The sequence below is a fragment of the Amblyomma maculatum genome, chromosome 8 (genome assembly GCF_055883805.1).
Source record: "Amblyomma maculatum isolate TAMU_Amacu chromosome 8, ASM5588380v1, whole genome shotgun sequence".
In the NCBI taxonomy this organism is placed as follows: domain Eukaryota; kingdom Metazoa; phylum Arthropoda; class Arachnida; order Ixodida; family Ixodidae; genus Amblyomma; species Amblyomma maculatum.
In genome coordinates, this window is record NC_139351.1 from 110,702,196 (window position 1) to 110,715,493 (window position 13,298).

At 49.2% G+C, this 13,298-nt stretch overlaps 2 protein-coding genes across 2 annotated transcripts; both read left to right on the top strand.

The window, feature by feature from the left end:
• The first annotated feature begins 2,451 nt into the window (after positions 1-2,451).
• LOC146182193 (desumoylating isopeptidase 1-like) lies at positions 2,452-6,581 on the top strand. Its single transcript, XM_084577209.1, has one exon. The coding sequence runs from the start codon at positions 5,169-5,171 to the stop codon at positions 5,721-5,723; it is 555 nt and encodes a 184-aa protein (XP_084433335.1). The 5' UTR covers positions 2,452-5,168; the 3' UTR covers positions 5,724-6,581.
• A 4,612-nt stretch (positions 6,582-11,193) lies between these two features.
• Positions 11,194-13,298, top strand: LOC146182194 (uncharacterized). Its single transcript, XM_084577210.1, has one exon. The coding sequence runs from the start codon at positions 11,431-11,433 to the stop codon at positions 12,958-12,960; it is 1,530 nt and encodes a 509-aa protein (XP_084433336.1). The 5' UTR covers positions 11,194-11,430; the 3' UTR covers positions 12,961-13,298.

Below are 13,298 nucleotides of genomic sequence, written 5' to 3' on the forward strand. Positions count from 1 at the left end.
TCCAGAAGACTGCCAGACAGGAAAAAGTAATCGCCTACGCTAGCAGGTCTCTCACAAAAGCCGAAGTCAATTACTCGACGACCGAGAAGGAGTGCCTTGCGATCATCTGGGCTACTTCTAAGTTTCGTCCATACCTATACGGCCGACCATTCAAGGTGGTAAGCGACCATCACGCGCTCTGCTGGCTGGCTAATTTGAAAGATCCTTCCGGCCGCCTTGCCAGATGGAGCCTACGACTTCAAGAATTTGACATGACTGTAGTCTATAAGTCGGGCCGGAAGCATTCCGACGCAGACTGCTTATCCCGCGCTCCCGTCGATTCTCCCCCGAAGGACGATGACGATGACGCCTTTTTGGGACCGGTAAGCGCCAGCAGTTTCGCAGAACAACAGCGATCAGACCCTGAGCTGAAAGCGTTTGCCGATTACTTGGAAGGAAAGACCGCTTCCCCTCCTGGTGTGTTCAGGCGACATTTATCATCCTTCACGTTAAACAATGGCCTCCTCGTGAAGAAGAACTTCGCACCCAACAAGACCGCGCAGCTTCTCGTAGTGCCTAAAACCCTTCGGCAAGAAATTCTGCAGGCGTTGCACGATGAGCCCACAGCAGGCCACCTCGGATTTGCGCGCACGCTACGTCGAATCCAGGAGAAGTATTACTGGCCGCGACTGCCTGCCGAAGTTGCCCACTACGTGAAGACGTGTCGTGAGTGCCAACGACGCAAGACGCCGCCGATCAAACCAGCAGGACTACTAAACCCGATTCCGCCCCCAATCCTGCCCTTTCAACAAATTGGGATGGATCTCCTCGGCCCCTTTCCATCTTCGTCTATGGGTAACAAGTGGATCATCGTGGCCACTGACTACCTTACCCGTTACGCCGAAGCAAGAGCACTACCAAATGGTACCGCGGCAGAAGTCGCCAAATTTTTTGTCGAACAAATTCTCTTGCGACACGGCGCCCCAGAAGTGCTCATCACGGACAGGGGAACGGCGTTTACGGCAGAGTTGACGCAAGCCATCCTGGAATACAGTCACACAAGCCATCGACGAACAACTGCGTACCATCCCCAGACCAATGGTCTTACGGAGCGCCTGAACAAAACGATCGCTGACATGATCGCTATGTACGTCGACGCTGAACACAAGACCTGGGACGCCATCTTGCCGTACGTGATCTTCGCGTATAACACGGCAGTCCAGGAGACGACCAGAACGACTCCGTTCAAGCTTGTGTACGGTAGGGAGCCCACGACGACGCTCGACGCAATGCTACCGCACGTAACCAACGAGGACAACCTTGACGTCGCCGCCTACCTGCAGCGTGCAGAGGAAGCCCGACGACTCGCACGGCTGCGTATTAAAGACCAACAGTGCACCGACAGCCGACGATACAACTTACGACGACACCACGCAGAGTACAATTCAGGAGACCAAGTGTGAATTTGGACACCTGTTCGCCGTCGCGGATTAAGTGAAAAGTTGTTGCGTCGATACTTTGGCCCGTACAAAATCATTCGCCGCGTCGGCCCACTGGACTATGAAGTCATTCCCGACGGAATGTCAGCATCACAACGGCGACGCGCACGCCCAGAAATTGTACATGTTGTACGACTGAAGCCATATTACGCGCGTTAAAGAATGTGTGGTGTTTAAAATTTGCAGTGCTTATGTTTTGTTGCTTTGTTTTGGAACATCGAGGCGATGTTTTTTTTAAGGGGGGAGTAATGCCGCGAAACCTTCAAAACAGTATTTGTTGTTTTTTTAACAGCCGCCGGCATACAGGCTTATGACTCTGATTCTGGACCGCGTATCAGTTTCGTAATCTTTGTTTGTTAATGCTCGATGCCGCGAGTCACACCTTTATCAGTTTTGTTGTAGCACAAGATGCACCGAGATCTGTCTCGAAGGTTCCGGCCACTCGGGTGTCTTTCCACAATGTTCCAGCCCGCGCTGGTAGCTGCTTGCGACGTTATCTAGATTGCTCTGTGCAGCCTTTAAGTTAAGCGTTGCCGAGTGTGACGGGCATTCTTTGTTCGACGATCGACGAGCACGTTTGTTTCTATCGCCGCCGCCGAGTTGCTTAGTTCTTTTGCGGGCGCAAGTCAGCCCAAATAAACAGTTTCTTTAGTGTAATCATCGACCCTTCAATTGTGTCGTCGACCTCGTCACCACTACGTGACAATACGCTTCTCTGTTTACAGGTTACGAACACCGGCTGCCCAGGATACTCCGAGCAATGTTGGCCGCAGGCGGCGCAGTACTCGACGCCGGCCCCGGTCGGCTATGCGGCGTCCCCAGCCATGCCTCTGGCTTCCTCCTGGCAGTATCCGGCGCCCAATTACCCTTACGCTACCCCGCAAGCTCCGGCGTCTTCGTACCCGGGGCAGCCGTGGAGCCCACCGTACCCTATGCAAGCTCCCAAGAACACTAGCCCGTTATTTCCGATTTAATCAGTGCATCACCTAAAAAACAGACGTGCTGGTGCGACTACAGCAAATATCAAGTCTTCCTTCTCGAGGACGCAGCAGAACCTTCTGTAGATCTAGGATGACACTCCACTTTGCGATGCTTGCAACGTCTGGCTCTGCGTCTCCTGTTCATAAATGCGTTTGTCACAATACCAAGTGGGACAAATTCTTTCGTGCTAGATATTACTGCGCGGGTAAAACTAATAGCCCGCATCTCGTGGTTTCAGTTGGAACACAATATCATCTCCTTTTGTGAAGGAAAACTTAACCGTGATAATGAGCGCTGGACGTAGTGGACACAGAGTAAAACTTCAGTGGCCCTTTATTCATGCCCTGCGGGAGTTCCTTTTTCATTTATGGCGAATTCGAGTGGGAGAGCAGGCGCACCCGAGCGCACTTCGGAAATGCTCTCAGACAAGCGGGTGCACTTCAATGGGAGAGCAGGAGTCGAATCACTGGCTTCCAATGGTAGAGGAGGAGGGCTTTTGCTCCGCTGAGAGCACCCGAGTGCACTCTTGGCTGCTTTCTCGTCTAAAGCGAGTGTAGAGGAAGTCACATGGCGACGTGGCTACACCAGCCGGCGCGGCCGGCGGCGGAATCCCCCAGGGGCCAACATGGCAACAGCGTACTCTCAATCGACGATCGGCTCACGATAATTGTGACGGCCACAGCCGAAATGCTTTCGATACCATGACATCGTGAAGCTATATTGTGTATCTTTTTTTCGGCGGTATCTTTTTTCGAGTTTCCACGTTTCGTTACGTCGTTTCGAGCGTTTCTAGAGAGACGATGATCGGCGCGGCTCTGTCTCATAACACACTGGCGATTAAAGTACAACTAAATCTGGAATTTAATAATGTGGTCTACATGCATAACAATCTTCACAGCTGTTTTTGAGGCCACTCTAACACGATGATTACTGCCAAAATGTTCCCTGCAGGCTCAAAACAGGGCCAACGCATCAGAGAGCGTAGCCCGCACCGTGGCCCAGTATAAACAGCAGAAAAAAAAAAACAGATAAAACAATGCGATGCTGTCGGAATTTTAGTTTTTGGCAAAACAGCTGGCCTCATCCAGACGACGTCCGAGAAGGCATGAAGATCACTTTGCTTTTTAGAAGACAAAAAGATATCACGCGTTCGCATTAAAAACCTGTTTTTCTACGTTTTTACTCGAAAGCACCTAAATAATTTTCTATTCAGTCTCGGAGGTCAGCCTTTTATGTCTTAAATCCAGTATCGTTTTTGTTTATTTTTTTCAGTGTAGTTCTGTCAAAACGAGTTTGTCGTTCCTGCTGAAAGTTCTCAATAGCAAAGAACGATGTGAACATGAGAGGAGTGCTTTCAAATGTTATTGGAGTGCTTCCAAAGATTATTAGCTGAGGGCCTCCGCGTGTATTTGGGACTTCCTCAAACGATTTCCTGAGCACTGGTCACTGCAATTTGGATTGTTATGAAGAGACTTGCAGGCAAACGTTTCCTTTCATGTGCTAGTATAAAGGCATCCATATTAGTTTCCGCACCTCAGAAATGAAACGGTGTGTTTCACCTATCCGACTGACAGCAATGTTTAAAAATAGGCTCGTTTCGGTTAGTTCTTTCTCTCTTCCCCGCGTTTCTTATTTTATTTTATTTATTTTTGTTGAGGTGAGGAGCTCCTTTGGGAGTTTACATGGAGTTTCCAGACGACCAGTTCAGCCACCATGAGCATCATGGGCCGGAGAGTTAACGAGTGCAGAACTACAACTTTTGGCCAAAACTAATGCAAAGATAAACGTTGTTCTACCGTAAATAATGTCCTATAATTCATTATTGTGACTATAAATTTAAAAAAAAAGGGGAGAAACAGTATGTCAGTGTGAGACTTATCCAATATAAGCGATGGCTCTTTCTCCTATTGGCTTAGTTTTGAGCAGCACAAATACCAATATTTCGCACTTAATAGGCACACTTTAAAAGGCCAAAAAATCGTTTTGGAAATATCTATGGTTGCGCAATTACTTAAGAAAGTTTTTAGTGGCATTTCGGGAAACAGAAACCTTTTATTGACGACGTGTGCTTTTGCACCTTCGCTACTATGGCTTTTGTGTCTATGTACGCACCTTGAGATGATGATTATGATGATGATGATGATGAAAAAGAAACATTATAGTAACGCCACTCCATGCATACGAGAAAAACCGACTGTCCCGCAACAAGTGGCACACCGGCCCATGAGTCTTAGCGCGCCCATAGTGGCTGAAGTGCAGCGCTCTCAGCTTTCCCTCTAGTTACTGTAAGAAACTCTATGAGGTGCCTACCTGCGTCGTAGGGCTACCCCAAGGATCACCATTATCAGGAGCATCAATGAGCCTGTGGTTTAGTCGGAGCAGTTTTAGGGATGTCTGTGAAACGAAATTATATGACGACAATGTCTGGAGTAATCATATAGCGCCAGGAATGTTCAATCTTTCGCTGTTATTACAACGTTCTCAAAGTACGAAAATGTGGGATGCACCGCTGCGCAGAGACAAAGAAAAGGGCGGTACAGTCCTCGCGCTGAGGCGTGGTCGGTTCCTCTGTGCCCGGTCACGCTCGGCATCAAGAACTGCAGCGAGGTTTCTTGGTAGCATCCATAGCTTCGTTTCGCATCCAGCCACTTGTCTTCGCCCAAAACTCACGGAAAATCTGCTCGGCAGGAGCTGCCCGGGCGCATCACAATGAGCACTGACGACAAAGCAGGCCCTTCACGGGGTGCCGACGCTGACGCCGGTTTCGAAGTACTGCTTTACATCTACAACATCTCCAAGGGACTGGCCAAGACGATTAAGCCGATGCTTCTCGGGAAGGAGTTACCCCGCGTTTGGCACACAAGCATCGTCATCAACGACACGGAGTACTTCTTCTGCTCGATGGGCGTCGTCAGCTGCCCAGCGGGCAAGACGAACCTCGAGGAACCGGACCGCATCATCAGCCTCGGTTACTCGGGGCTTTCCCTCGATGACCTCTCGGACTACCTGTGCGAGGTCGGAGAGTCCAGCTACACCGGAACCACGTACGACTTGCTTAACCACAACTGCAATAACTTCTCTCAGGATGCGGCCTTGTTCCTGACCGGTAATTCTATCCCTCCTGAGCTGCTGGAACTGCCCTACGAGTTTCTCAACACTCCGTTGGGCAGCACATTCGTGGCCAGCTACGAGAAGCTCATAAAGGACGCGGATGAGGTGCCGGAGCACTACGCGGACCCTGGAACGGCCTCCAAAACCGCCTGACGAGCGTTTGTTGCACGTATATTGGTGTATAAAGGGCTGCCAGTGGTTCATGAACTCAAGGGTGTGTTGTTTAATAATGCATACTTAATTAGCGCCATGCAAAAGAAACATCAGCCGAAAATCTTGCCTGCAATAGTATGGATGCCATGACGGTATCCCACGCGTAGCTTTTCCAGTGCACACCTGAGAGGGGGTGGTGGGTGAATGTATCACATAAGCGTACAGAGTTTGACCGTGGTCCTCCTTGTACACCAACACAAAGCGACGGTTATAATGATGGTTTATGTAATTCCCATGGGACATCAACTTTGTGTACCTTAGCAGTCGCTGAGCAGAGCTAAGCTTTGGCACTTTCAATTATTCGGACGACCGCTTTGCTAATCCCTCCGACACATAGAGTAATTGATAATGTTTTGCAGTTCTGGATTACCACTCTGGATCCGTTAGTCTAGAGGCATTTTCATGCGACGGCAATACGTTGACAGGTGAAGAGACCTTCCTAGTCCGTGGCTGGATAATTATTGCTGCCATTAGCTTTCTAATTATATGCACTCATTCTCACAAGGAGGGTTTGTCGAAATGTAGCAGCCGTAGTATATTGTGGAGATAATTTCGAGGTCAATTTTGATCAACTCTCAAGAGCGCGCAGCATATTGGCTTACGTTGAACGAGGGGATTAATGCGACAAAGCAATATGCTGTTCTTCACGCAACGGCCGCTTCGTGGAGCGCACGAAATACGGCCTTTCGCCTCGTTTGGCAATTGCTGGGCTAAGGCGTGGTGCGGGAGTTTACAGTGCCGCCGAGTTGGTCCAGAGAAACTGCACTTGACGGCCTGTCGCCGCAGAACGTAAGACGCATTGGTACTTTCACGGCTGTATACAGCTCGTAGCAAGCATCGTTGCAACGGTGTAAAAAAAAAAAACAAAAACAAAAAAAAAACAAAAAAAAAAAAAACAAAAAAAAAAGAAAATTACGAGAGCACTGCAGAATCTGCAGTTGAAAAATGTGAAAGCCTGAGCGTAGCTGCTGCACAGGGTACATCGCGCGCCCCTCGTCGAACACAACCAGCGTTCTGTTGAACGTATCAAAGTTCACCGGCGTTCTATAATTGGTTTACAGGAAAGAAAAGGCGGTGTCTATCACTCGAGGAATCCCGCTCCTATCATCCTCACGGTAGACAAGGAGAATTATGCTTTTCACGGTCTCGGCCTTGACGTAGTTTGTTAAAGCGTTCCGCTGGGGATCCGAGGGATGGAGGTCCAATTCCCGGAATGGAGACTGGATTTTCAGGATTTTTAACTTTCTGATGACGTAATCAGGCTGATCGACTAGTAAAATGATGGTTGACAAGCGACTGCATGTTAAATATCCCCAGATGGTTGAAATTAATCCACAGCACTCCACTATCGCACCTCTATCTCTTCCCGCTTTCTCTCTCACCTGTCTCTCTTCCTTACTGCACGGATCAGCTGTCCATGGAAGTGTGACAGATACTACGTCTTTCCGTTCTTGTAAACCAATTTACTCTTGTCCCTCTCCAATGCAGTCACATTGCTGCAGTCACCTGAACCTCACAGAGGAACCACTCCGCTGGCTTAAAGCGCCGTACGTCACCGGCGCTTGGAATTCAAACGCACTAGCCACGGTGGCTCAGTGGTTGTGGGCTCTATTACTAAGCCGATGTACATGAGTTGATTGATTGATTGATTGATTGATTGATTGATTGATTGATTGATTGATTGATTGATTGATTGATTGATTGATTGATTGATTGATTGATTGATTGATTGATTGATTGATTGATTAGAAGAGAAAAGAGCGGTGACTGTCTCACTTGTTTTCTGTGGACACCTCAACCGCGCCGTAAGGGAAGGGAGGAAGGGGGGAGTGAAAGTGGAAAGGGAGAAGTAGGAGCGCGTAGTGGAGGGCTGCGAAGTAATTTCGACCACCTGGGGATCTTTAACGTGCGCCGATGTACATGAGTTCAACTCAATCGTAAGACACGTTTTGATGAAGGCGAAATGTAGAAATGTAATAGGCGCCCGTGTGCCATGTGATGCCAGAGCACGTTGAAGAACCCTAGGTGGCTGAAAGTATTCGGCAGCCCTCCACTACCCACCTATCTCTCTTATTTCCATAGCCTCCTGCACAAGGTGTGCAGGAGGCTATGGTTCTGGTGGCCGTGGTGAAGCGAGACTGCTAATGCGTTTTTCATTTCCCTGAAATGAATTTTCGATGTTAACCAACTCGGACGCTCATGGTTAACACTTGGCTACTGAACCGGAGTACCTGTAACCTGACCGCGGCGGCCGCGTTTCGATGGAGGCGAAACGCAAAGGCATCCGTGTGCTGTGCGATGTCAGTACATTTTCTCGTGCCCGGATCAGGCTGCTCTTTACGACCAAAATATGGAACTCGAATGTTGTTGTGGCTGTAGGAAGAAGGAAAAGAAAATGCACGGGCCTGCTACTGGCTCTGTAGCTGAGCCACCTCCGCTGCCTCGTGCAGACAGAAGAGAAAATAGAGAAGGAAGAAAAGGAAGAGGGAAAGAAAGACGCGCGCCGCAACAGCCGTCGTCCGCCACCGGGTGGCGGGTGCAATGACGGCCTACAACAGATAAAAATTCGGTGGCAGGCTAGCCCCCACCGCCAGCGGCGTTGACCTGCCCATACTAGCCCCATCAGCGCCAGGATCAGCCACCCTTTGACTGGGGCTGCTGAACGTCCTCTTTAATTGAAGAAAATAAAAGGCGTCACAAGCAAGGACGTTAAAGATTCCCAGGTGGTAGAAATTATTCCGAAGCCTTCCCCTACGGCACCTCTTTCTCTTTTTACAAACCCCCCCCCCCCCCCTTCCTCCAATATCTTACAGCGATGTCCATGTGCCCATCGAGAAGTTTGGTTTGGTTTGGTTTGTAGGGTTTAACGTCCCAAAGAGCCGCCACTAGGAGAAAACAGAACGAGTGGCGGTACAGAGGATGTTCCCACCCTGAAAGCTAAGGCGCGGTCATAGTGACTGTTTTCAAGTGATTGTTCGTGGAGTTAGTAATGTTTCAAAAGCTGCCAGCGCGCTAAATTTCATTTAGCGAAATCGAAAATCCTCATCTTTTGCTCTAGAAAGCACTACTTATGTTTCATTTTTTTCGGCCCAGCCTGAAGTTCACATGTTATGCGTGGGACCCTCACCAAAGAACTTTAATTTACTATATCGAAAGTATACAAAATAGAGCGGGAAGGTTCGCTCTAGGCCAGTACAGCCGTCCTGATATTTAATGATATAGTGCGAGCGTCGACCAAACTGCTGGTCAGCGCCTTATAACTGCGATAAGCGTGCAACGCGGCGAAAGTTGCGCACGCGCACGAAGGTAGAGCGTCGTCTGCTACGCTGTTCCGATCACAACTATATATCCCTGCCACAATATCAATTAATAAAAATAATAAAAAACGAATCGGTGAGCAGAAGAGAACTTGTGCTCTGCTTGGTGCTTCTTTTATCGTGTTCCCATCTCACATATGGCTGCTCAAATTCAATGCAATGTTTTACACGTGCTGTTGTTGCATTACCTTTTTATTAAGAAAGCAATACTACTCCAGGTTTCGAGCCTTCAGCATGGCGCGGCCGGTAGCCACGTCTTACCCACGTGACGCTCTGACGTTACACCCCACGTGACACTAGGATGAGAGCTGGGCTACCAACTCAAGCGGTCGGCGTAGCGCGGTGGTAGCCACGTCTTACCCACGTGACGCTGTGCCGTCACACCCCACGTGACATAAAAGCGAGAGATGGGCTCCCAATTCAAGCGGTCGGCGTGGCGCGGTCGGAGCCGCGGCTCAGATGGCAGGAGCTGCTAACTTGGGTCTCTAGTTTCACAAGGGACGGTTATGTCAGAATCAGCCTGCTAGGACCCTGGCATTCACGTTACCCCTACAGGCCACTAAGGCACGTTCATACGGCTTGGTTAAAGCGAGGCTTTATATGCGGGCTAAGGAAGAAGAAAAAGAGAAGAAGAACGCTCGGTCACCCGCAACTAATGTTTCGCTCAATATTTGGTTCAGCAGCGTTGAACCCTTGTAATTTTTTTATGTTTTCTTATCTTAACTCTGCTTCGCCAGCCCAGCCTCCCATAAAAGGAAGAAAAAAGAAGGAAATGGCATCTAAGTGTCGCATCTTATTCATATTCATGTGCTCTATTGGCTGTCAGTTTTCGCGGCAGGGCATGTGTCTTCATGGTCGTAACAGCGTAACAGATGGCGCTCTCTCTTCGTGCGCCTGCGCGAGCTCTAGCCGTATTTCTCACTTATCGCCGTTATAAGGCGCTAACTATAGCAGTTTGGTTGACACTCGCACTATTTTTTTTAAAATCAGGAAGGATGTACAAGGGAAGGGAGAGCTGCACTGAAATTAAAAGCGAGCTGGAATGGCTAGCCCTCTTCTGTCGCCGAAGAAAATTGCGCTTAAAATTGTTATTTCAGATATAAAGCAAAAAGGCCGGAATTAACAAAGACAGTGATTTTAAACAATCACACTGCATATCGAAAAGAACTCCATTACTCTAAAATATGAGAATATCGGACTAGAACGAATCTTTCAATTCCTATTTCGCCTTTTGTGAGAACTGTATAACACACTGGAATCATTTGCCTTTTAACAAAGTGGGCTGCAGTAAATATTTTTTATAGCGAAAGCTTAGCATAGCTAGAAGCTGAGTTACACTGGGCTAGGTCTGCGCATTTCGCCGGTGCCTCCGAAAACCCGCTATATGCATGCGCCGTTACCATTGCAGCTGGTTCAGCCGGAGCCAGTTGCAAGCCGGAGTAGCAGTCATACACATGACATAACAATAAAGGCCGTGAAAGCGTCACGCACAGGAATACATTCTTCCGATCCTAAAGTCATCGCTTTGTGCAGGGCCAGTCAACAGAGGAAGAACGAGGCTGGGAAAGACAAGCGGGGGGCGGACATGCCTAAAGAACGAGAAGGGTGGCAGGCGAAGCGACGACGTCAAACTGTGGAGGGGAATACACTTTCGTTACGCATATCCTAGCTTAGCAGAGCTAAGCCACAGCCTATATTTCTTTTGTCTTGTTGTAACCCCCGTGCCTAAATGTCATTGGCCAAATCGGGATGTGTCTGAGTAAAGAATAAAGATGCGCCTGTAGTGCAGACCGTAATCGTCATCAATAAACTTATTTATTCATCAACAAATTCATTTTATCATGAACATCGTTAAAAAGGGAAATCCAGATATCCAAATCAACAAATTCATTAGCTCCATTCTTTCCGTGCTTGTGTGTTACATGCGCGCTGTGATGATTACGGGGAAAAAGAGCCGAATCATAGTTGCCGGTTATCTGTACCAGGTTTTACATTCAAAGCAGTTCAGGACGCGAATGCCTTCCTTCTATCGCCATCAGGAAAGATAAATTTTTTCTGAGAGTTTGTCACTGTCACAGATAGTACTTTTGGTATTTTTCCGCGGCTGTCTGAAGGAAAAAGAAAATGTCACGTGACAGCGCATGGAAAAGGAAGAAGCTGCATGCTTCCAGTGCTGCGAGACGGTCGACGCTGTGTTCTGATCGATAGCTCATTACTAGCTGCTGGAACTGAAGTCCGCGATCTTCATCCCACGCTGTAGTGCTCAAGTGACCAGTTTAATCCCCGTCTGGCCCAAAGCGACAGCGTGGCCACCCGACGAGGCAACTACCATGAGCATCGGAGACATGGCGAAAGCTTCGGGCGCAGAAACTGGTTTCGAGGTACAGCTCTACATCTACGACCTTTCCAAGGGGCTGGCCAAGAAGATCACACCGATGCTTCTCGGGAAACAGTTACCTGGTGTGTGGCACACAAGCATCGTCGTCCGCGGTAGGGAGTACTTCTTCGGTTCTACGGGTATCGATTGGTGCCGAGCAGGCCAAACCATCCTGCAGGAGCCGGACCAGGTCATCAGCTTGGGCCGTTCAGAGCTTCCCCACGGCCTCTTCTTGGCTTACATCAACGAGCTGGCAGAAACTAGCTACAAGGGGAGTACGTACAACCTCTTCCGTCACAACTGCAACAACTTCTCGCAGGAAGTGGCCATGTTTCTAACAGGAAAGTCCATACCGCGGGAGATCTTGGAACTTCCCAACGAGTTCCTTCGCACACCACTCGGCAGCACACTAGTTCCTCTCTTCGAGAACCTCTCAGTGGCAGTTGACAAAGCCCCCGAACATGGCTCTGGCTCCGGTAGGGTACCAAGAGACTCCTCCCGAGCAGTTAACCGAAGTGGAAGGATTTCAAACTCCCCAGATCGATCGAACCGACAAAGACCTAGCACGGCTCACAACAGGTCAGAAGGGCGGTCATTCGAGTCATCAGAAGTTGGCAGCGACGAAGAGTTTGAAGATCAGCCCGGATCTCCAAGGCTGTATCGACGAAACAGTGACATTCAGCCAGTTTTCTACCCTGATGTCGACGGTGTTAGTGCGCTGAAAGAGCTGGAAAGACATCTAGAACCTTCCATTAGCGACAGGGAGCGTTCAGCGTTGAGCCAACTGCGCGACTACCTCGTCAATGGCCACGGTGCGTGTGTCCTCGGGCAACAGCAATTCGACCTGATCGACAAACTGCTGACACACCGAGACGTGTCGTCGGCGGTGCGCTTGGTGCTTCTGCGTGTACTCCAGGCGATGGCACTCGTGAAAGACGTCATCCTGTTCCTACACCAGGACCGCAAGAGCCACTGCATCATGAGCTACATCCACCGCATCGCCAAGCTGCCGCCAGACGAGCAGGACGAAGTGCTGAAGCTGCTCTGCAATTTTTGCAGCCACGGCATCAGCTGCGACTGGCTCCTCTACATCTTCGAGTGGAATGAGGAACTAAGCGGTCGCCTGTGCAGTAACGCCAAGGTGACGATCCACGCCGTGGTCCACGGTCTTCTGTGCGGCAGACGTCAGGCTGGACAGATCAGCGCCGCACTCGTGTTCAACCTATCCGCAAGGAAACTCTTCGAAGACGCGGCAACTGAGCTTACTGCAGCCATCTTACAGTACCTGAACGGTGAGGTCGAAGAAGAACAAGTGTACCGTTGCATGGTGGTACTGCATCGATTTCTGCGCTGCAGATATAACGATGTGTCCGCCCTAATCACGACTCTTGGACCACAACTGCACAAGTTTTCCGATGCCTCTCAACGCGTCAAGAAGCTTGTCGATGACGTCACTCAACAGGTTGCTGCGTCACGACACTGATGAGACGTTACTGTTGACGACGGCTACTGCATAACAACATGCCGAAATTCAGCTCGAGTGGGTGCTCGGAGGCTTGAAGTCCAGCTATCATTTCTACATGTGTTCCTTTTTTCTGATAAAATTTTAATTAGAGAATCTAATTTAGCCTTGCTGCTTTCATGATGGGTCCAAAGCGAATCTAAGCATGATAGGGAATAGGACACGGCTGGAGGGTGGGTTTGACAGAAGTGTTGTGGCAGGGCAAATATTTATTAGTGCCCTTAAGGCTAATGCGCCTCAGTGAGCTTAAACCGTAAACATAGCACTGCTTTTTTCTGGCTTTCATCGAAATAAATTGT